At 44.0% G+C, this 23,590-nt stretch overlaps 1 protein-coding gene across 7 annotated transcripts in view; it reads left to right on the top strand.

Moving 5' to 3' along the window:
• The window catches only part of sema5ba (sema domain, seven thrombospondin repeats (type 1 and type 1-like), transmembrane domain (TM) and short cytoplasmic domain, (semaphorin) 5Ba), a 325,261-nt gene extending 301,813 nt beyond the window's left edge, over positions 1 to 23,448 (top strand). For 2 of the 7 annotated variants that reach the window (XM_014165375.2, XM_045704770.1), the window contains 12 exons: positions 921 to 1,038; positions 1,434 to 1,615; positions 2,631 to 2,774; positions 3,141 to 3,288; positions 3,696 to 3,921; positions 6,585 to 6,797; positions 8,663 to 8,833; positions 13,408 to 13,482; positions 13,908 to 14,045; positions 16,819 to 16,863; positions 17,652 to 17,869; positions 20,077 to 23,448. In XM_014165375.2, coding sequence (XP_014020850.1) covers positions 921 to 1,038; positions 1,434 to 1,615; positions 2,631 to 2,774; positions 3,141 to 3,288; positions 3,696 to 3,921; positions 6,585 to 6,797; positions 8,663 to 8,833; positions 13,408 to 13,482; positions 13,908 to 14,045; positions 16,819 to 16,863; positions 17,652 to 17,869; positions 20,077 to 20,247 — 1,849 coding nt within the window. In that variant the 3' untranslated portion in view covers positions 20,248 to 23,448. The other 5 variants (XM_014165378.2, XM_014165380.2, XM_014165379.2 and 2 more) reach the window with 5 other exon arrangements.
• The last annotated feature ends 142 nt before the right edge of the window (positions 23,449 to 23,590 follow it).

Here is a 23,590-nt window from a genome sequence, read left to right as displayed (position 1 = left end):
GGTAGTGTACAGCTTTCATGGAAATATGAACAAAGGCGATGTTTAACTTTTTCTAATGTTGGGGTCACTCTAGGAAAAGTCATAAAATTTCAAGTTGAAAAAATATAAAATAGGGGGTTTTCTCTGCTGTTAAACGTAGTGGCGGGTCATGTTTGACCCTTAAGACAACACGAGGGTTAAGCTAATGGCATCAAGAGAAATACAAACAAATTCATTCAATAAAAAAACACACAGGTAACATCAGTCCATCAATTAGTTAGTCATGGTTGGTCTGGTGGAGTGGTTGACAGTGTGTTTGTGTCTTTGTGTTGGGGAGGGGAAGATGTTTAAGACTTGGTGCTACTCCAATCTGTCCTCTATTTGAAATAATGGTGCAGTATAATCACATACAATTTAAATTGATACAGCATTCTCACTCACGGGTCCAACAAATATAGCCTATTACAAGGCACACCTCAAAATATGTTAATGAGCCAGAAACAACACAACCATGCACCCACTAGAGGTCAAAGGGTTTTTGGCAATCCAATGATATAGTACGGTACTGTATTCTGTGGGGTGGAATTACAGTACCATTCAAAATACAGCAATGATTTGCCCTGTCCATAACATTTTCCCACAATGCATTTACATGATGCTGCAGTAAACAGTACTTTACTGTTGATAATACCTAAATTACCATATCATTTACAGTTTTCGATTATAGTATATGCTTGGTAAGAATGACATGGTCAATGTTGCCAAAGCGAAGTGATACACATAACAATTATGAAAATAACAGCAACAACAACAATAAGAATAGTAGCTATAATACTATACTAGTCCCTCTCTATGTGCCTCTCCCTCCCTCCCTCCCTCCCTCCCTCCCTCCCTACCTCTTCCCATCCCTCTCCCCTCCTCCTTTCTCCTGCCCCCTGTAGGCTATGCCTGGAGGCACGGGACCCCTACTGTGGCTGGGACAGAAAACAGAGACGCTGCACCACTCTAGAGGACAGCTCCAACATGAGCCAGTGGAGTCAGAACATCACTGTGTGTCCGGTAAGAGCCAACAGGGACCCACAGTTTCCCTCTCCCACCTCGCTCCTCATTGCATCTGTTGTCACTGGTACACAATCCCCCATAACCACATGGGACTGCCTGCCACATGGCAACACGGCTGGCTGACACCCTGGAATACCTCCTCTCTGTCTGGTCTCTCCTGGGGACTGGCCCTACAGTAGTCTGACACTTTTGTGCTATATCAACTCTCCTCAGGGACCCTGGTCCTGGTGTGACATTGTTACAGTTTGTCCAGGCCACTCTCGCAAAATAGTTTTTTAACCTCAAGGGTCTTTCCTGGTTGTTGTCATGCAGTACCACATGATTAATGATGGCATCCTGTCCGTTCCAGTCCCTGACACTCTAGTCTCTCTCTGCCCTGTCTGGCTTTTTAGCTGAGGAACCAGACCACCAATGGCGACTTTGGACCCTGGACGGCGTGGCAACCATGCAGCAATGACGATGGCGACGGCACCAGCTCCTGTCTGTGTCGCTCCAGGGCGTGTGACAATCCCTCTGCTCGCTGTGGTGGGAGGAACTGTGAGGGGTCCACCATCGAAGTCTCCAACTGCTCCAGGTATGTAGAACCACCAACCACCTATCTTACTCACTGTGTGTCCCAAATGGCACCCAATTCCCTATATAGTGCACTACTTAGTCCCTCTGTCCATACTAGCATACTACATAGTATGAAGCAATGTATTGGGCATGCATTCTAAGCAGTATGCTTAGAATGCTAGTGTGGATATTGGACATCTGCTCTGGTCAAAAGCAGTGCACTATGGAGAATAGCGTCCCATTTCAGATGCATCCTCAGACATGCAGCATTGTACTCAGGCTGTGACAGAATTAGCATTCTGACAGGATAAGAGGTATGTCTACAAAACAGGGTTTTGATTAAATAATGTAGGTGACATCCAAGTTTCCCCTCAGAGGTCTTGTACCGTCTGTGTCTAAGGAAATTGGTCAATCACCATTACTGTGAGAGAACAGCTCTCAGATACAAAGTGCTGGCTCCTTCATGTGCAGGTAGGTGTGTGTGTGTGTGTGTGTGTGTGTGTGTGTGTGTGTGTGTGTGTGTGTGTGTGTGTGTGTGTGTGTGTGTGTGTGTGTGTGTGTGTGTGTGTGTGTGTGTGTGTGTGTGTGGTGTGTGTGTGTGGCGGAGCTCCTTTCATAGCTATGCCAGATTAAACCCAGGTCCAATTATCATTACTGTGAGAGATCTGCTCATATACAAATTGCCGGAGTTGTGTGTGTGTGTGGCGGAGCTCCTTTCATAGCTATGCCAGATTAAACCCAGGGTGGGGAAATTGAATTGTGTTTTAGCCAGAAGTCGCATACACCAGATAGGTGCAGTGAAAGGTGTTGTTTTACAGGGTCAGCCATAGTGGTGTGGCACTCCTGGAGCAAAGGAATGTGTTTCTGTTGTCACATTTAGCTCCTGAGCAAGTGGTTTCTCGTCCCTCTCATAATAACAAATTATGGCCATGATCATACGTATGTTGAGTGCTTGAAGGAAGCTGAAATGGTGTATTGGCATGTTTGTGATTCTTTAAACCTTCTTTAATAACATCACATTTCTGTTGCCACAGAAACGGAGGATGGACACCATGGTCGTCATGGGGACAGTGCAGCACCACCTGTGGAACAGGGTTTGAGATGCGCCAGCGCTCCTGCAACAACCCCTCGCCCCGACATGGGGGACGTGTGTGTGTGGGCCCGGTCAGGGACGAGAGGTGAGAGGAGATGGAAGGTCTATTTGAGAGAGAGCTATGTGAAGAAACTTTGGTTTTGTCATACTTTTATCAAATGTCTTTTTTTTTTTTACAAATAATTCAACAGTGTTTGTTTGACTCAAAAGAGAAAAACTCTCAAACATTTATGGTTGCCGTTTATGAAGGAATGACCTTTATGATTCATTTATGAGACATGATGTGCACTTTTCAGTAACAGTATCTGTCCTCAGTATCTTTTGGGGATGACAGTCTTAGGTAAATGTCAGCCCTCTTACACATGCCAGTGCCTCTCATGTGAGGCAGAATACAAATGTCAATTTCTCACAAAATGGACAATAAAGTTCCTCTCCTCTCCACTTCTTCTAGGTTCTGTAACGAGGGTGTATCGTGTCCCCAGCCTATCTTCTGGTCCCTATGGGGTGCCTGGGCTAAGTGCAGTGCAGATTGTGGAGGAGGGGTCCACTCCAGGGTCAGAAGCTGTGAGAACGGGAACAGCTGCCCAGGCTGCGCATTGGTATGTGACACACACACTTGCACAGACACACAGGCTTGAACAAATCCATGCCATACTTACCTTGCCTTTCATACAAGACTCCTTTCTCTCCGTGGGATGTGTGAAGTTACGGTTCAGTTCAGTTTTGACTGGTTTCAGTTGACTGAAACTCAGTTTGAGCTGAAATGCTTTCCCTCCTCTCCCCCTCCTCTCAGTCAAGTCGGGCTTCCCACAGTGGACTCTCAAACATGCTCTACACTGAGGATTTAATTACTTTCATTATGAGTCCAATTAAAGTGTTATGAAGCAGCCAAATAACTCTCAGTAAAAAATGTAGAAAAAAAAATATTTTATAATAATTACCTCTCTTTCTCTCTGTCTCTGTCTCTCCCTTTCCCCCGCCTCCTCTACCTCTCCCCCCTTTCCAGGAATACAAGGCATGTAACCTGGAGGCTTGTCCAGAGGTGAAGAGGAACACCCCTTGGACCCCGTGGATGCCTGTCAACGTGACGCTGGGCGGAGCACGCCAAGAGCAGAGGATGCGCTACATGTGCCGCGCCCAGCTGGCAGACCCCCACGAGCTGCAGATTGGACGACGCAAAGTAGAGACCCGCTTCTGCCCCAATGACGGCATGGCCACCTGCGAGACTGACAGTGAGTGCTTGTCAATCATAGCGGCTTTTGATGTTGCTAGCTAACTCATTGGTGTGGCTTTACACCAAGTGAGGCATTGATGAAAAGGATGCACCTGTCCAACACCAATCATTATTCTCTGGCTATTCTCTAAGCATTGTGTGGGTAAAACTGCCCTGACCCATTCACCACACTGTATCTGCCCCTGGGTGATCAGACTGATCACTAGAAATATATAGCGATTTCAGATGTTTGAAAAGGTCTCGAGAACATCAATATATGCCTTCCTCTACGCTCACCAATTTAAAAAATATATGTTTTGCCCAGCATTGGGCACGGACTCGTGATGCTCAGAGTCAGAGCACGTTGCTTACACCAATGCGCTACGGCAATTCACAATTCTCTAGCAAGCCATGAGAATACTAATAATACTGATGATACTTGAAGGTAATAGCGCATAATTTTTTATTATTTGGTTTTAAGCCTTCCCCATACCTTAGCCCTAAACTTAACCACTCACACTTAATGCCAGCTCAAAGACAGAACTACAGGCATGTTTTTAAAAGGCACATGTAGCCTATATATTAATGCATACTGAGATCAAAAACTGTCTAGGTCAAAGAGGGGAGAGGCATTGTGCCGTGAGGTGTTGCTTTATCTGTTTTTTAAAACCAGGTTTGTTGTTTATTTGAGCAATATGAGATGAAAGGAAGTTCCATGCAATAAGGGCTCTATATAATACTGTACATTTTCTTGAATTTGTTCTGGATTTGGGGACTGTGAAAAGACCCCTGGTGGCATGTCTGGTGGGATAAGTGTGTGTGTCAGAGCTGTGTGGAAGTTGACTGCAAACAATTTGGGATTTTAAACACATTAATGTTTCTTATAAAAAATAAGTGTTGCAGTCAGTATCTCCTCAACTCTTAGCCAAGAGAGACTGGCATGCATAGTATTTATATCTGCCCTCTGAGTACAATTAAGAGCAAGACTTGCCACTCTGTTCTGGACCAGCTGCAGCTTAACTAGGTCTTTCCTTGCAGCACTGGATCACACGATTAGACAAAACTAGAGCCTGTAGAACTTGCTTTTTGGAGTGTGGTGTCAAAAAAGCAGAGCATCTCTTTATTTCGGCTAGACCTTTCCCCATCTTTACAACCATTGAATCTATATGTTTTGACCATGACAGTTTACAATCTAAAGTAATGCCAAGTAATTTAGTCTGCTCAACTTGTTCAACAGCCACACCATTCATTACCAGATTCAGCTGAGGTCTAGAACTTAAGGAATGATTAGTACCAAATACAATGCTCTTAGTTTTAGAGATGTTCAGGACCAGTTTATTACTGGCCACCCATTCCAAAACTGACTGCAACTCTTTGTTAAGGGTTTCAGTGACTTCATTAGCGGTGGTTGCTGATGCGTATATAGTTGAATTATCAGTATACATGGACACACATGCTTTGTTTAATGCCAGTGGCAGGTCATTGGTAAAACTGGAAAAGTGTAGAGGGCCTGGAGAACTGCCCTGCGGTACACCACACTTTACATTGTTGACATTAGAGAAGCTTCCATTAAAGAAAACCTTCCGAGTTCTATTAGATAGATAGCTCTAAATCCACGATATGGCAGAGGTTGAAAAGCCTTAGCACATAAATTTTTTCAACAACAGGTTATGGTCAATCATATCAAAGGCTGCACTGAAATCTAACAGTACAGCTCCCACAATAAGAACATTTCAACTCATCGAGCTGACCCTGGGAGAACTGCAAACTGTTCTTCAGTTCCTGGACCTCTTTGGTCAGGTCGTCCATTCTTTTATTAGTAGAATCCACGAGTATTTGGACAAAACAGTTGAAGCTATTTTCTTGTTGTAACAACTGCTTGTAGGTCTCTTTTTGTTTTTTAAAAGATCCTTTACGTGTGATGGAGAGACACCACTGTCCTCAACGGTACTCCCGCTGGCTTTGGTCTTTGTCATAGTAGCTAGCAACGTAGGTTACGCTGATACTCCTCACAGTTCCAGACAGGGCAGGTCACAGGGAAGATTGAACACAACAAACAGCAGGGATTTAGACAGCCACAAACCCGGGACAATCCACGGTCCCAGCTACAATGGCTAACTGCATCGCTGGCTGCATTCAAGAAAACCTCACTAGCTTGATAATCAGCTAGCTAGCAGCTAGGCTAGCTGCAACGCCAAATAGCTCCTCAGACCAGTCCTTGGTCGGCAGGATCACTGGAAAGAGACAAGCAGTCCCAGCAACTGACGCAAACTGCGTCGCGGGATCCAAACTAAGAAGCTAGGTAGCTACCAATAACTTTCCAATACACTTTCAAACAACAAACTTTCCAAACAAACAAAACCTAGCTCTTCCTCGTTCCGCGTTCAACAGGAAGTGACGTGTATTGGGGAACAGGAGAAGAGGGGGACAAGAGAACAGGTGGACAAGAGGACAGGAGGACTGTAGGACAGGAGGACAGGGGGTCAGAAGGACAGCAGAAGGACAGCAATTGGTCCCCTGCCCTGGTCTCAGTAATCTGTCCCCTGTATGTGTGAGCTATTCCATAGACATATTATAACATACACTGCTACCGTAGTGCTCTATGACCAGTGTAATGTAGAAGTAGAGGTGATCAAGTGTATTGTGTAGACCAGTAACCTGTGTATTAACCCTTTCCTATAGCTCTGGTGGAGGACCTCCTGAGGACCCCTGTGGTACGAGTGGCGGGCTCCGGCTGGTCGTCATGGGAGACGTGGTCCACCTGCTCCCAGGACTGTGCCAAAGGGTACCGTACCCGCAAGCGCACCTGTGCCACGCCAGAGGGCAAGGTTGCCCCCCCAGCCTGCAGGGGTTCGCCCGTAGAGTACCAAGACTGCAACTCTAAGGCCTGCCCAGGTAAAGGGGAAAGAACACAAGAACACACATCCACAAACACACTGTTATGCACTGTTGCCTATTGGGACGGTCTTCAGTCTGGCAGGTATACACGCACGCACACACACACGCATGCACACACTGCTCCCCTAACTACATACCAATTATCTCCAGTTGTGGTTGGCATAATACACAATTTAACACACAGCACCAGGGGAGAGACATGTATGCTAATGCTAATGCCAGTCCTCTAAAGTAATGCTGAGGGAATCATTAATTAGCTAATGGCTAGCATGGCAGTGGAGCAGAACCCTGCTAAGACGAGTCCTTTGTTTCAGTAGCTGAGTCAGTCCAGTGTTTGAACTAAAGCACCTCATCATCACCATAATCATGCAGTTGATCAGCTTTAACTGGAGGTAACTGCACCTCGTCTCAGCTCAACCCAGCTCTGCTCTTAACACTCATGTAAATGGAATGTGGACAGACTGACTGTATGAATGTTTTATGTTTGGTGAATCACTGAGTGTATATTTTATGACTGGTCACTGCATGATGTACCATGAATCAGCCTGCCATCTCTCTGTGCTTCTGAAAGTTGTACAGTGGGGGGAAAAAGTATTTGATCCCCTGCTGATTTTGTACGTTTGCCCACTTACAAAGAAATGATCAGTCTATAATTTTAATGGTAGGTTTATATGAATAGTGAGAGACAGAATAACAACAACAAAAAATCCATAAAAACGCATGTCAAAAATGTTATAAAATGATTTGCATTTTAATGATGGAAATAAGTATTTGACCCCTCTGCAAAACATGACTTAGTACTTGGTGCCAAAACCCTTGTTGGCAATCACAGATGTCAGACGTTTCTTGTAGTTGGTCACCAGGTTTGCACACATCTCAGGAGGGAGGCTCTAACCACCCCGCTTTGGGAGGGAGGGAGGGAGAGGGGGAGAGGGAGAGGGAGAGGGAGAGGGAGAGGGAGGTACTGATTGAGAGACTGTGAGATTGAGAGAGGGAAGGGAGACAGTTAAAAAAATGGATTTGACAAGAGTGAGATGGAGGTGGAGCGAGTTAGAGAGAAATGCCTACAATGAGACCTGGTCCTGTTTGATCTACCGTTATCATACATCCTCAAGGCTTCTGTTTACTCTCTCTATTTTATTCTTTCCCCATAATGTCCCTCCCAGTCCCATCACCATGCACTCCCAGTTGCCAGACAGTCAGAGCAGTTTGAGGCAACCAAAGCAGGCATGCCACATTTCACTGTCCCTACTGTCTAATCCACTGGAGTAAATGGAGTTTTCTAGAGCAGAGAGCCGAGGGGTCCGGGTCAACCCCAGCTCCACTCACCTCTCTCCACTCATCACTCACCTCTCTCCACTCATCACTCACCTCTCTCCACTCATCACTCACCTCTCTCCACTCATCACTCACCTCTCTCCACTCATCACTCACCTCTCTCCACTCATCACTCACTTTCTCAGCTCAAACACTCTCATACAGAAGGGAAGACTGACTGCAACTGCCAATATGTGAGGAAATGACAACACACTAAATACAGTCATTATAGAAGGGTTTTCAGCACAGGGTAGTTGTTCTGATGAGTTTTACTCACAGACATGGATAGAGACCATGGGCAGCAGGAGTCTTAGTCATTTTCTAATGGGCTGATCAATCTGGTCTTCTAGGAAGACTTTATATGTGTCTGTTGTAGCTAGAAGAGGATAGCATTTCATATTTTGATTTTTGCCTAGTTGGTGATGAAAGAGGTATCTGACCTTGCTTGTGTGTGTGTGTGTGTGTGTGTGTGTGTGTGTGTGTGTGTGTGTGTGTGTGTGTGTGTGTGTGTGTGTGTGTGTGTGTGTGTGTGTATTCCCGTCTAGTGAGTGGAGCCTGGTCCTGTTGGTCGTCCTGGTCTCAATGTTCGGTACCCTGTGGTGGAGGGCATTATCAGCGTACCCGATCCTGTAACAACCCCAGCCCTGTCAACGGAGGAGATATCTGTATTGGCCTGCACACTGAGGAAGCGCTGTGCAACACACACACCTGTGACGGTAAGGCAAAGACACACACACATCCATCAGAGTCGCAGGCTTCCCTGTTCTTTACATGAATTAATTAATTGCATTTTATTTCTGTGTCAAATCGCCAGTTGGCGGCCCATCCCTTATGGGATTAATTGACACATAAACAAACATTACAATAATTCACTGTGGTAATTAAATCATAATTCTTCTTCTGGTGTTCTCTGCATTGCGCATCGCATAACGAGTGAAAAAATGTAAGGTAAAAATCACTACATAATAGTAAATAAGGTTATCCAAACAATAACTACATCCCAAGAGCAGTAAAATAATATGCATACATACACACTGTATATATACACATACACACATACAGTTGAAGTCGGAAGGTTACATGCACCTTATCCAAATACATTTTAACTCAGTTTTTCACAATTCCTGACATTTAATCCTAGTAAAAATTCCCTGTCTTAAGTCAGTTAGAATCACCACTTTATTTTAAGAATGTGAAATGTCAGAAAAACAGTACAGAGAATGATTTATTTCATCTTTTATTTCTTTCATCACATTCCCAGTGGGTCAGGAGTTTACATACACTCAATTAGTATTTGGTAGCATTGCTTTTAAATTGTTTAACTTGGGTCAAACATTTCAGGTAGCCTTCCACATGCTTCCCACAATAAATTGGGTGAATTTTGGCCCATTCCTTCTGACAGAGCTGGTGCAACTGAGTCTGGTTTGTAGGCCTCCTTGCTCGCACACACTTTTTCAGTTCTGGCCACAAATTGTCTATAGGATTGAGGTCAGGGCTTTGTGATGGCCACTCCAATACCTTGACTTTGTTGTCCTTAAGCCATTTTGCCACAACTTTGGAAGTATGCTTGGGGTCATTGTCCATTTGGAAGACCCATTTGTGACCAAGCTTGAACTTCCTGACTGATGTCTTGAGATGTTGCTTCAATATATCCATATCATTTTCCTCCCTCATGATGCCATCTATTTTGTGAAGTGCATCAGTCCCTCCTGCAGCAAAGCACCCCCACAACATGATGCTGCCACCCCCGTGCTTCACGGTTGGGATGGTGTTCTTCGGCTTGCAAGCCTCCCCCTTTTTACTCCAAACATAACGATGGTTATTATGGCCAAACAGTTCAATGTTTGTTTCATCAGACTAGAGAACATTTCTCCAGAAACTACGATCTTTGTCCCCATGTGCAGTTGCAAACCATAGTCTGGCTTTTTTATGGTGGTTTTGGAGCAGTGGCTTCTTTCTTGCTGAGTGGCCTTTCAGGTTATGTCGATATAGGACTCATTTTACTGTGGATATAGATTATGTTGTACCTGTTTTCTCCAGCATCTTCACAAGGTCCTTTGCTGTTGTTCTGGGATTGATTTGCACTTTTCGCACCAAAGTACGTTCATCTCTAGGAGACAGAACGCGTCTCCTTCCTGAGCGGTATGACGGCTGCATGGTCCCATGGTGTTTATACTTGCATACTATTGTTTGTACAGATGAACGTGGTACCTTCAGGCGTTTGGAAATTGCTCCCAAGGATGAACCAGACTTGTGGAGGTCCACCATCTTGGCTGATTTCTTTTGATTTTCCCATGATGTCAAGCAAAGAGGCACTGAGTTTGAAGGTAGGACTTGAAATTCAACCACAGGTACACCTCCAATTGACTGAAAGGATATCAATTAGCCTATCAGAAGCTTCTAAAGCCATGACATCATTTTCTGGAATTTTCCAAGCTGTTTAAAGTCACAATCAACTTAGTGTATGTAAACTTCTGACCCACTGGAATTGTGATACAGTGAATTGTAAGTGAAATAATCTGTCTGTAAACAATTGTTGGAACAATTACTTGTGTCATGCACAAAGTAGATGTCCTAACCGACTTGGCAAAACTATAGTTTGTTAGCAAGAAATTTGTGGAGTGGTTGAAAAACGAGTTTTAATGACACCAACCTAAGTGTATGTAAACTTCCGACTTCAACTGTACATACATACATGTATACATAACATATACAGATAAATAAATACAGAAAAAAAGAAATAAGAAGGCATTTGAACCCAGTCTTGCACAAAGAGAAGATTCATATGGGAGACAAGCCTATACACAATCTATATACACACGTGCCATTTACCACATAGAAGCTAAACATAGTTTTTTACAATTTCATTATAGGTAGCACTTTTTCTTTTATTCCAGGCTTTATATAAATATTCCGTAAACGGAAATACACAATGGACCAAAAAATTATTCAGTTTCTCCTCATCACTCAGCCACGTAATGCCAGGGTTTATCTGGTGTGCTTTCTGGAACAAGAACAATTGTATATCGTGGTAGGAAGGGCAATAGAGGATCAAATTAGTTTAATTTTCTATTTCTTAGAGGTCACAATAGTTGCATAGTCTTTCCTAATCAATGCATTGCAAGTCTATCGTGATAATTACTCACTGATCAATACTGTGCCAGTCATTACCTTGTTAAGTCACTCCAGAGAGGGGTGTGAAAGAGGTGCATATTGGGAAATGGAGTTCCCATGCCTATTCCCTGCTGTGCTGGGAGGCAGCCCAATTGTGTCTAATAGTGTACCTTGTTGCCCAATAATGTGTGACGATAGGATGTGACATGTATACTGTCTATCTAACCAGGCCCTCTGCTCTGTGTAGTGTCTCTGTGTGGTGTCTCTGTTTCCTATAGGACTCTGTAATATGTATGAGTGTGAGCCAGCTATAGCTAATCCTGGACTGGGTAGAAAGTTACTCTCAGACGTTCCTCTGAATAAGCCCACAGCCCTAATGAGAGACAAGACTATATCTAATCTCTTGTCTAAAGAGTTTTTATTTTTTAATCTCATTCCTATCCTAATCCATTCTTTATTTCCTGGAGTTTGCTGGCCAGTGTCACTATTTATTGTGTTCCTGCTGCGGCGTCCTGTGTGTGTGTCTGTGTGTGGGGACCAGAAGGCCCCACAAGAATAGTAAATTAAAACATTTTTACCAACTGGGGACAATTTGTTGGTCCCCACAAGGTGAAATGCTATTTCTAGGGGGTTCAGAGTTAAGGTTACAATTAGTGTTAGGGTTAGAATTAGGTTTAGGTTAGGAGCTAGGGTTAGTTTTAGGGTTAGGGTTAGGTTTAGGGTTAAGGTTAAGTTTTCCGGTTGAGGTTAAGGTTATGGTTAGGGTTAGGGTTAGGATACGGGATAGGGAAAAAAGGATTTTGAATTGGACTGAATTGTGTGTCCCCACAAAGTGTGTGTGTGCGTGTGTGCATTCACTGAGACCGACCACAGTGTCAGGCAGAACAATGGGTTTTATCAATAGTCTTCTTCCTAAAGGCCAAACTGTCTTTCATATTGAATTAGACCAACTGTCAGTCAGTCAGTGGGAACTGAGGAGTTCGCCCTGATGGTAATTAAAGACAAGGAAGGGAATTGGTTTCTGTCTTTTACCTGGGCTGTGTCCCAAATGGCACACTATTCCCTGGTCAAAATATATAGGGAAGGCTTCCTGGGTGGCACAGCAGTCAACATTTACATTTCAGTCATTTAGCAGACGCTCTTATCCAGAGCGACTTACAGTAGTGAGTACATACATTACATTATTATTTATTTTTTTGTACTGGCCCCCCGTGGGAATCAAACCCACAACCCTGGCGTTGCACACACCATGCTGGCGTTGCAAACACCATGCTCTATCAACTGAGCCACAGGGAAGACTATAACAAAAGCACAGCACCGCAGTGCTGAGGCACCACAACAGCCTGGGATTCGATCTGCAAGCTGACTCCGGTTGTCAGTCGAACGGTGGATCCTCTGACACATTGGTGCGGCTGACACTCGGGTTAAGAGAGCAGGGTGATAAGAAGTAGGAGGCCAGGTGGGTCATGTTTCAGAGGACGCATGACTCCACCTTCGCCTCTCCCGAGCCCAATGAGGAGTTTCAGAGATGACCCAACGGACCTAAATTCAGGGAGAAAATGCTTGTGGCAAGCTGAACATGCTTGTTCAGGATCAGTCCTGGTTAGTACTGGGACTGGAGACCGCCTGGGAATACCAGGTGCCGTAAGCCTAAAAAAATAAGAAATATATAGGAAACAGGGTGCCATCTGGGATGCAAACAACCCTTTTCATCTGGTTAATGTTCTTTTTTGACGTAGGGCTAACACTTCTGTCTGTCTGTCTGTCTGACTGTCTGTCTGTCTGTGTGTGCCTGCACGCCTGCACGTGTGTTCACCTTCATGTGTGTGCCCCTGCTTGTGTCCACAGTTTGCCATGCTAATGTCTTGTCCTCATCTGTCTCCTGCTTCGGTACATTTACCGACAGGCAGGACATTGGTCATCTATTCCCTACAGATACAGTGAACCTCCAATTAGCCGAAAGACCTTGTGTCTGTCAGTCCCCGCCCTATCTGATGGCCTTGTCAGAGATGGCTTGATTAAATAGATTGTGCTAACTATTGAAGGACAGGAGGGTGTGTGTGTGTGTGTGTCCATATTAGTACAGCCTCAAGAGTCGCAAGGACACCAACTTCCTGTGACTCTGTCCTAATATGGATGCTGTACCGTGAGGGTTGTATTGTGTTGTTCTATGTAGACTGGTGTGGGGAGATCAGAGAGCACGAGGAGCAGCTTCGGCAGCCTGTGACTGAAAGGCTGACTGATAGGAGAGGTAAACAAAATGGCAGCCATCATTCATTGGGTGAATGGCTTTTGGCATCACGGGTTGGAAACCCGGGAGAGGGGGAGAGGGTTCTGGGAGAGGGTCTTTCCTGTTTACTGTACACAGGCGCCTGTCGCCTGGGAAACATCGCTAACGCTTGGCTCTTGACGAAAACATCTCGGCTATGCACTAAACAAACTATGGGTTTGCTTTCTCAAAACAGTTTACCTCACAACCACTTGGGTCTGTTTGTATATGGCTAGGGTTGTTAGGGTTATTTGTGGCTGTGCTGTGGTGGGGCTAGTTTGTTTGTTTTCATGCGCTTGGGTGGTCAAGTTAGGTTCCAGGCATGTTAAGAATGCAGCGGTTACCTCAACTCAGAGTGAATCCTTGGTCATTTGTCTGTGTACTGACATTCGTGTGTGTGTGCACAGGCGGCTGGATGGCCTGGTCTCTGTGGTCAGCATGTGATGACGTAGGGCTGCAGGTACGCAGCCGGGTCTGTGGGGCTCAAGGCTCCTTCCCCTGTGTGGGAAACAGCACTGAGCACAGGGACTGCAACGACATTCCAGGTGAGCCATACACACTTTCATCATATATGTCATCATCATCATAACCGTTATCATTGTCATCATCATCGCCATCGTTCATAATCATCACTATCATCATTATCATAACCGTTATCATGACATCATCCTGATCATCGCCATCGTTCATAATCATCATTATCATTATCATAACCGTTATCATGATCATCATCCTGATATCGCCATCGTTCATAATCATCACTATCATTATCATAACCGTTATCATGATCATCATCATCACCATTTATTTTTATTTATTTTTATTTAACCAGGTGGCCAGTTGAGAACAAGTTCTCATTTACAACTGCGACATGGCCAAGATAAAGCATAGCAGTGCAACACAAACAACACAGAGTTACACATGGAAAAAACAAACGTACAGTCAATAACACAATAGAAAAGTCTATATACTGTACAGTGTGTGCAAATGAAGTAAGATTAGGGAGGTAAGGCAGTAAATAGGCCATAGTGGTGGGCAGGTGCGGGCAGCAATCGATTGAAGAGCATGCATTTAGTTTTATTTGCATTTAAGAGCAGTTGGAGGCCACGGAAGGAGAGTTGTATGGCATTGAAGTGCATCTGGAGGTTTGTTAACACAGTGTACAAAGAAAGGCCAGAAGTATACAGAAGGGTGTTGTCTGCATAGAGGTGGATCAGAGAATCACCAGCCGCAAGAGCAACATCATTGATGTATACAGAGAAAAGAGTCGGCCCGAGAATTGAACCCTGTGGCACCCCCATTGAGACTGCCAGAGGTCCGGACAACAGGCCCCCGATTTGACACACTGAACTCTATCTGAGAAGTAGTTGGTGAACCAGGCGAAGCAGTCATTTGAGAAACCAAGGTTGTTGAGTCTGCCAATAAGAATGTGGTGATAATCACTCTGAGATAATAACCACTCTGAGATAAGACGCATCATACACATAGGGACAGTTTCTTGGACACAGATTCACAGAGTCGAAAGCCTTGGCCAGGTCGATGAATACGGCTGCACAGTATTGTCTTTTATCGATGGCGGTTATGATATCGTTTAGGACCTTGAGCGTGGCTGAGGTGCACCCATGACCAGCTCGGAAACCAGATTGCATAGCAGAGAAGGTACGGTGGGATTCGAAACGGTCGGTGATCTGTTTGTTATTCATAATCATCGCTATCATCATTATCATAACCGTTATCATGATCATCATCATCGCCATCGTTCATAATCATCACTATCATCATTATCATAACTGTTATCATGATCATCGCCGTCGTTCATAATCATCACTATCATCATTATCATAACAGTTATCATGATCATTATCAACGACATCGTTCATAATCATCACTATCATCATTATCATAACTGTTATTATGATCATCACCATCGCCATCGTTCATAATCATTCACTATCATCATTATCATAACCATTGTCATCACCATCCTCGTCATCACCTCCACCATTATCATAACCACTCTGAGATAAGACGCATCATACACATAGGGACAGTTTCTTGGACACAGATTAAGTCTAATCCAATACAAAAAAAGCATGGATATTCTCTATTGAAAGTGCTTTTTAGTCCATCCAGGACAAGGCTTAATCTGTGTCTGGGAAACCGGCCCATAGGTCCCCCTCCCTCCGCTGCTACTTCTATGGGGGAAAAATATTTTATTATTATTGTTTAATTCACACCTGCAGTGTTGGAGCTCGGACCTTAAGTATTTCACTGTACACTACAACTACATCTGTGACCCTGTGCATGTGGCTAACTCAAACATCTAATCTAATCAAATTTCCCCCACCAGAATAAGATCTTCTATCTTAATTTGTGCAAATGAAGTCTCCGTAAATCAGGCTTCTTAGAGTGGCTCCTCTGATGAGGACCTTGTTAAGGCTGTTTCCTTTCTTTTAGTTTTAACAGAGTAGTGATCTTTCTGTCCCTGGCTACCAGAGACAAGACAGATGCAATTAGCGTCACAAAAAGGCACCCTATACAGTGCACTACTTTTGACCAGAGCCCTATAGACGGGTTAGCGGTCAGCTTCACGAAAATGATGCGTGCGCTTCAAAGGCCGAGTGTTGTTATGGTTCTGGGTGGCCAGATAGCTAGCAACAATGACAAGAAACGGACATGTGGGACAAGAGCTCATTGTGTAACTGTTTTCAATAAACATTGGAAACCAAATATAGTTGACGTGCTATCAACAATCTAATCCCACCCTATCTGTTTTTCCTCATTGTTTCTAAACAACCAACCCGTGTATGTGTCCTGGTCATGAGTATCCAACTATATAGGGAATAGGGTACCGTTTGGGACGCGGCCCAAATCACATCTAATTTCATTGCAATTTTGGAGGAGGCGTTGGAAATCGTAAGGTCACTGGGATGGCGTGTGACACTCACTCAGGCGAAATTGCCCCAAAATGTAATCATAGGATGGCCACATCTCAATTAAAAACACACCCTCCTCTTCCCCCCTCTCCCTCCTGATGACTGACTTTAAGTGTCTGGTAAACATCATAGAAGCTAGTCTACACAACAATCCCAACTGTCTGACGTTTTCATTAGTGTTTCATGATGTATGTTTCTTTGTGTGTACTGTGTATATTGTGTGTACTGTTCTGTAAGTACCATCTACCAGTTCAAATTACAGTCTACTCTGAACCCTTGGGTGGTTTCCAGATATTTCTGTGCATGGTAAGAATGTGCATGTGCTGGTAGCTGACTGTTTGTCTGTCTCTGCATGTATGTCTGTCTGTGTGTTGTGTTGCAGTGATTCTCCCTGCGTCTGGCTTTGATAAGGACCAGCAATGCAGAGGTAAGTGGATTAACAATCACCTACAGTGTGTGTGTATGCGTGTGTCGGTGTATGCGTGTGTGTATGCGTGTGTGTGTGTGTGTGTGTATGCGTGTGTGTGTGTGTATGCGTGTGTGTGTGTGTGTATGCGTGTGTGTGTGTATGCGTGTGTGTGTGTATGCGTGTGTGTGTATGTGTGTGTGTATGCGTGTGTGTGTGTATGCGTGTGTGTGTGTATGCGTGTGTGTGTTCCATGAATCCTTTCATTCAGTCAGCAGGAGGTAATAGGAGCGCTGTAGGTACACCCCCCCCCTCCTCTAATTTAATCTCCATTTAGGGGGGATGCCACCATGTCCGTTTTGAAACCATGGCGATGCTGCACAAGCCTTTGAACCAATCATCAGAAGTGGAATATGCATGAGGGGGGATGACCATTATAATAAGGTGTAGGAACCATGCTGGGAAGGGTAATGGTTTCAAGGCTGTGCCGCCATGCCATTGGACAGCTTCTAGGTTTGACAGCAGGAGCACTGAGGAGGAGGAGCTTGATTCCCTTGAATGAACCACCATTTTACTAGCCTGGTCCGCAATATGTTTGTGCTGTCTTGCCAACTCCTGAGGTTATTGTCACTAAGAGTTGGCAAGACAGCACAAACAGATATGTGACCAGGCTACCACTTTGCTGCAATACAATATGTGAAGGAGGATGAGGAAAGAAAGAAAGAGTTATGATGAGATAACAGACACCGATAATTGAACTAAACATCATGACTGACCTCCCATCTGTCTGCTTTGTTGTTTTTGCGCAGCATTCACCTCTCTGCACCTGATAGCCACAGGTGTGTCCTGTTTCCTGGGGGCGGGCCTTCTGTCCTTCCTGGTCTATGTGTACTGCCAGCGCTTCCACAAGCCCTCGCAGGAGTCTGCCGTCATACACCCAACCACACCCAACCACCTCAACTACAAGGGCAACACCACACCAAAGAACGAGAAGTACACGCCCATGGAGTTCAAGGTATTGTCACAGGTACAGTATACAAGGGTTGTCACTCACACAGACACACACGTGGATAAATACACACACAGACATGCATATACACACACAACAGGCCTGACTCCTCTGCATGCAGACACGCGTGCATAGACACACACACATCCACTGTTGTTTTACTAACCTTGTGAGGACACACAATTGATTCCCATTCCAAATCCTAGTTTTCCTAACCCTAGCCCTAACCATAACCCTGACCCTAACCTTAACCCCAAAACTTAACTTTAACCCTAAACCTAACCTTTAACTCCTAAACCTAATTCTAACCCTAACACTAATTCTAACCCTAACCCTAAACCCCCTGGAAATCGCCTTTTTCTTTGTGGGGGCTTGCAAAATGTCCCCAGTTGGTCCAAAAAAAATCTGTTTACTGATCTTGTGGGGACTTCTGTTCCCCACAAGTATAATTAAACATGTCCACACACACACACACACACACACACACACACACACACACACACACACACACACACACACACACACACACACACACACACAGACAAACATATACACACACGATTGTCTGCGTAGCAAAGAGATGCTGTAACCAGCCATTCATATGGCTTTGAGAAGATTTTCCTTATGTCTAGGGTTATTTCATTATATGAGGATGTGTAATGGTGAGAGCTCAGAACTCTTATCTGTCTTCACCTGGTTTCCTTACTCCATGGTGTCTTCTGCCTGCTCATAGCCTTAGTCCTTATTAATGGGCCCCATTAGGCTGTGATAGCCACTGACTCCCGCTGACTCCGCTGCTGTCTATAATGCTGGAACCATCATCTCTTGAGAAAGCATCAGCCAAAACATTGAGGTTGGCTCAGCTATACTAAATTCAATAATAAATGTAAAGTCAAGCTGCACCTGCCTGCCCCACCTTTCCTCACTCTTGGACCTAACACCTGCGTGTGCCTATGAGCCACCTTCCGATCCCATCGATCCGTCCCACCGTGGCATTGCCCTTCATACGTACGTCAGGGTTAGCCTTAGAACCAAGGTCATGATCCACCTAGTATACATAGTTCCTTATTATTTTGCCCCCTAATTAGTCAGGTACTGTGCTAGGACAGTCTATCTCAGATGATGGTTGGTGCTTCTCAGTAGGACACCTGATTTTGTTTTTCTAAAGCTGTCAGCTGCCAGCTGGCTGAGTGATGTGTTGTGGTGCAGTAGTTGAGGCTGGGTTCTAATACCTGGCACTGATGATCAGAGCCATACAGTGAGAGCAGAGGCTTAATAGAATAAGGATGGCTAGGCAGGTTTCATACCACAGGTAGCTAGCTAACTATTAGCCTGGCATCTTAACTGATGTTGCTATGTTTAACCTGTGAGCACAGCATTCAGTCTGGTTTAACCAGGTTAGCTAGCTAGAGCCACTCGCTCAACTTGAGAACTACTGCTGTTATCATTGGTCTTTCTTCACAGGCCCTCACCGCCCTCCTCCAGGGCGTTTCAAAATGGCCGACATTGTTGTGCATTTCACTGATTCTGTAACCCAATTACTGAGCAGCGTTTGGGCCCAGAGCTGTTAAGATAAATTACATTACTGAGCAGCCCTCCATAGTGTTCCCTTCGTCGGCTTGTTGTGGCTTCTAGCCGCCGCAACCTGCCTGTAAAGTGCAAGTGCATTACATTAAGTGTGCGTCCCAAATGACACCCCATTGCCTATATAGTGCACTACTTTCCAAATTGGCCCTGGTCAAAAGTAGTGCACTATAAAGGTAAAAGGGTTCCATTTGGAAAGCATCCTACAGTAAAAATGTATTTTGTGCTGTTTCCTCATTTAGAGGGACCTACTATAATTTATTCATCCCTCTCATATTTGTTAATTGATTATGCTTGATTTATGGCTGATAAATCACATTTTGTTGAAGTTTTCTACCTTGCTTAAAGATGCACTTCCAGTACCCAGCACTGTAGCCCACTTTTCAACTTGTAAGAGTATAATATATGGATATTGCTCCTGTCTGAGTCATTGGTAAACTAAACCATCTGTTATGGTACTGTTATGGAACTCTTATGTCACTGTTATGACTGTTTTCTCTACTCTTCCCACCTCACCCAGACACACACTAACAGTATGTTACACTTTACTGAACAGTACGTACCTTTTACACCCGTCAGTGTTTTCTGTCTAAGTTTGTAGCCACTGTCATCTGCTATGATTGTCTTCTCTCCTCTTCCAGACTCTGAACAAGAACAACCTGCTCCCAGACGAGAGGTCTAACTTCTACCCAACGCCCCTGCAGCAAACTAATGTTTACACTACCACCTACTACCCCACAGCGCTGGGCAAATACGACTACAACAGACCTGACTCCTCCCCTTCCCCTTGCAGGACCTATAACCACAGCTGAGACACACACCCCAAGGACCTCAGCCCCACCTACCTACCCAGACTGAACTGAACTTCACCCCCATCACCATGGTGACAAATGCCATGGTGACTGAACACAACCTAAGACCTGAATCTCATTTTTGCTCTCTTTTCCTTTATCCCATGGTATCGCCCAAATGGTGGGGTGTGTGTGTGTGTGTGTGTGTGTGTGTGTGTGTGTGTGTGTGTGTGTGTGTGTGTGTGTGTGTGTGTGTGTGTGTGTGTGTGTGTGTGTGTGTGTGTGTGTGTGTGTGTGTGTGTGTGTGTAAGGGTATACCTGGAACGTACTATCAGCACTCTGTAGGGGTGGATACAGTATGGATGCTGATGCCTCCCCTAGACTCACTAAGTAGAACCAGGAACCTGATCGTGGTACCGGACATCACAGTGTCAACGTAGTGCTTTGATGGAGAGCTGAATGATGAACTCTATAAGACACTATAAGCTACAGTAGGGAGTTGGACAACGACTTATCCCTGTGGAACTTGACAACCTGAGCGCCTTACTGTAGGTGTTGTGTTGCTATTCAGAGAGGCTAGAGGTGGCCTTAAGAAATACTCAAAATGGCCGCATCTTCTCCTCTCTGGTCTGTCTGGTCACCTCTATGAATGAGTCTCTATGACACCAACATCCCCTCTGTTTGCAGCATTTATCCCCATTATTAACTCAGAATTCTCCCAACAACAAATGCAGTTACCCAGAACAACCCAACCGGCGCATATCCTGGTGTCTGTCCTTGCTTCAGTACAGTGGTTGCAAATCGTGAGGGAACCAAAAAAATTACTCAATTAATTCAAGAGATCAACATCAGTTATTTTGTGTTTGGAGGTGGATGGATGAATGCACTCAGCTCACCTCATCACATGACATGAGGAGGACAAGAACCTGGGACTTCAGCTCTGCCATGTTTTTGGGTGGTACTAGAGGACCAGGGGAACAGAGGCACATCCATGGATGGCAGCGTGTGATCGGTTATGGAAAAACACTACCTATATTGGTCCACACAGATACAGACATACTCATTGCTGGATAGACTCTAGTTTTAATCTGCTTATGTCCAAACAAGGCCCCACACATCAGGCTGCCTAGCTGTGTTATGTAATGTATAGGTAGGCTTCCCAGGGAACGATCTGAACATGGGATAGAGAGCTGAGATGTCTGACTGAGAGAGTTGGAATCAGTTGATGGGATACAGTAGATACAGATTTGGGTTGCATCGGGTGCCTGTCTGTATGCAACAGAGAGGATAATGTGGGGTCAGATTCGATAAAGACTTCTAGAAGGGAATTACCTTGATTCTAGAAGGGAATGGATACATTCTACTGAGTACTGAACCTACCTACTACCGCTCAGTTTGCAGAACTGGACTTCAACCGCATTTTGATATGATATCATACAAGCTAGGATAATAAGCTAGTAGTGTGGCACCTTTTTTTAAGTGGTTTTTTTATGAGGGAGGTTATTTGTTTAATGCTAGAGAGAGAACAGTAGTATAGGAGGAAAAGTTTTATTTCACAAATAAAAGATGATTCACTTTTTACTTTCTCATCAGTTTCACATCACAAAATTCATTATTTTTTACGTTTTTCAAAGCAGCTTAGTAGCCAATATGTATCTGACATATTTTACAAATCAGAACAAAAAAATAAAACACAGATTTACGTAGAAGCAAATATAAGTCTGACTGTAGCAAATATTAATGGATCCCTCTCTTAACATTGCTAAATCATGCTTAGAAATACTTTGGTATGAGATTAATGTTTTGCTTGTGTGTGTATGTTTGCTTGCTTCGTATGTGTATGCCTGTGAGCTTGAATGAGGAGAGGAACAGACAACTCTATGTATTTTGTACAATGTAAATGTATTGCTTTATTACATATGACTGTATATGACGGGATCTGTAAAGGACTATGTGCATTCTTTCACACATTATGATGATGGCACTTCTGATGTTCCGCAGGGTTTCTGTGTGTTCCTCGTATAAGATGTTAATCATTGTAAGTTAACGAGAGCTGCGCGGTTCTCATGGGGAAGCTTGGATCATAAAGGAATTTGAGAAACACAACTGAGCTATATTTTCTTATTATGCCTGATGTTATGCTAATTCAGCAGCGATGCTTCTAGTTCCTCTCATAGAAATAGAAGGATTTTATTCTATCATTCTAATTCTATAGTTCCGCTATATGCACGAGAGCTCTATCTGTACATAAGAGACAGCCTTCAATCTGCAGACCATTAATGACATCTAAAGGTTAGTATAATGTAAATGTATATTATTGTATAGCTAACACTGTTTTTTGTTTGTTTGTTTTGTTTGAAGCCTTATAGTTGTAAAAAAGTGCAGCAGCTATGTACACACCAACCATGGGGTTTGTAAGGGGATAGAGCTTGTCATTGTGACTGGTTGACTACGGCCTAGACATCTTTTCCAGGGATGTAATCATTCCACCGATTCTATTACAAAATGTTTCGCAAACTGAAGCAAACGGAATGAAACGAAGAGGGACGTACATGAATTTGTCGAATAAAAGCTCTTGTTTTGCTCTTAAACGGTTTCCGTAATGAATACACAACTGCTGTTTTGTTACTTTGTGCAGATGTACAGTTTGGCTACATCTTGTGTAGTATCTTAGAGTAACAAAGATAGCCTGTCGTTTTAGAGACACTCATGCCAGTTTAATACAGAATCAATGTCACCACCACAATAAAAAAATTATAATTAAAAGCCCTACCTTAATAAAAAATGTAAAACAAGAACGTGATACAGCAAATGTACAACAAAGAGTCATGTACAGTATTATCATAGTCCATTAGCTAGCTCAAATTAAATAAAAGTAATTCTGCTGTTTAGAGGACTTAAAGTAACACTTCCGTCATGTGGTTTTCCTTTTCCCCACATGCCTCACCCACGTTTCTTGGGTTTGTAATTGGCTCCCCCTAAATGGTGACTCCCTCTGATTTGCTGGCCCTGTAGTCACTTTTGATTGGACAAGCTGGATGTCACATTGTGGAGCTCTGTCCCCTGATTGGCTCGGTGCCCTTCTATGCAACTGACCTGTTGGTACTGTTAGATATGTGACGTAGACTGTAATCACTGCCTTTTAGACACTGTGAATTTTTTGGTACTCTATATTTTTGTATATTGTACATTATAAAGGATAATAAACCTTGATGCCAACATCACATGAGTCGGTGTGTGTGTGTGTGTGTGTGTGTGTGTGTGTGTGTGTGTGTGTGTGTGTGTGTGTGTGTGTGTGCATGTGTATGCACGTACTCCATCACATCACCCCAGTGCAGCACCAGATGGAAAGCTCTCTTCCTGG

The sequence above is a fragment of the Salmo salar genome, chromosome ssa21 (genome assembly GCF_905237065.1).
Source record: "Salmo salar chromosome ssa21, Ssal_v3.1, whole genome shotgun sequence".
NCBI classification, from domain to species: Eukaryota; Metazoa; Chordata; class Actinopteri; order Salmoniformes; family Salmonidae; genus Salmo; species Salmo salar.
The sequence above is the reverse complement of the archived record's forward strand: the minus strand, read 5'-3'. Positions and strand labels throughout refer to the sequence as shown.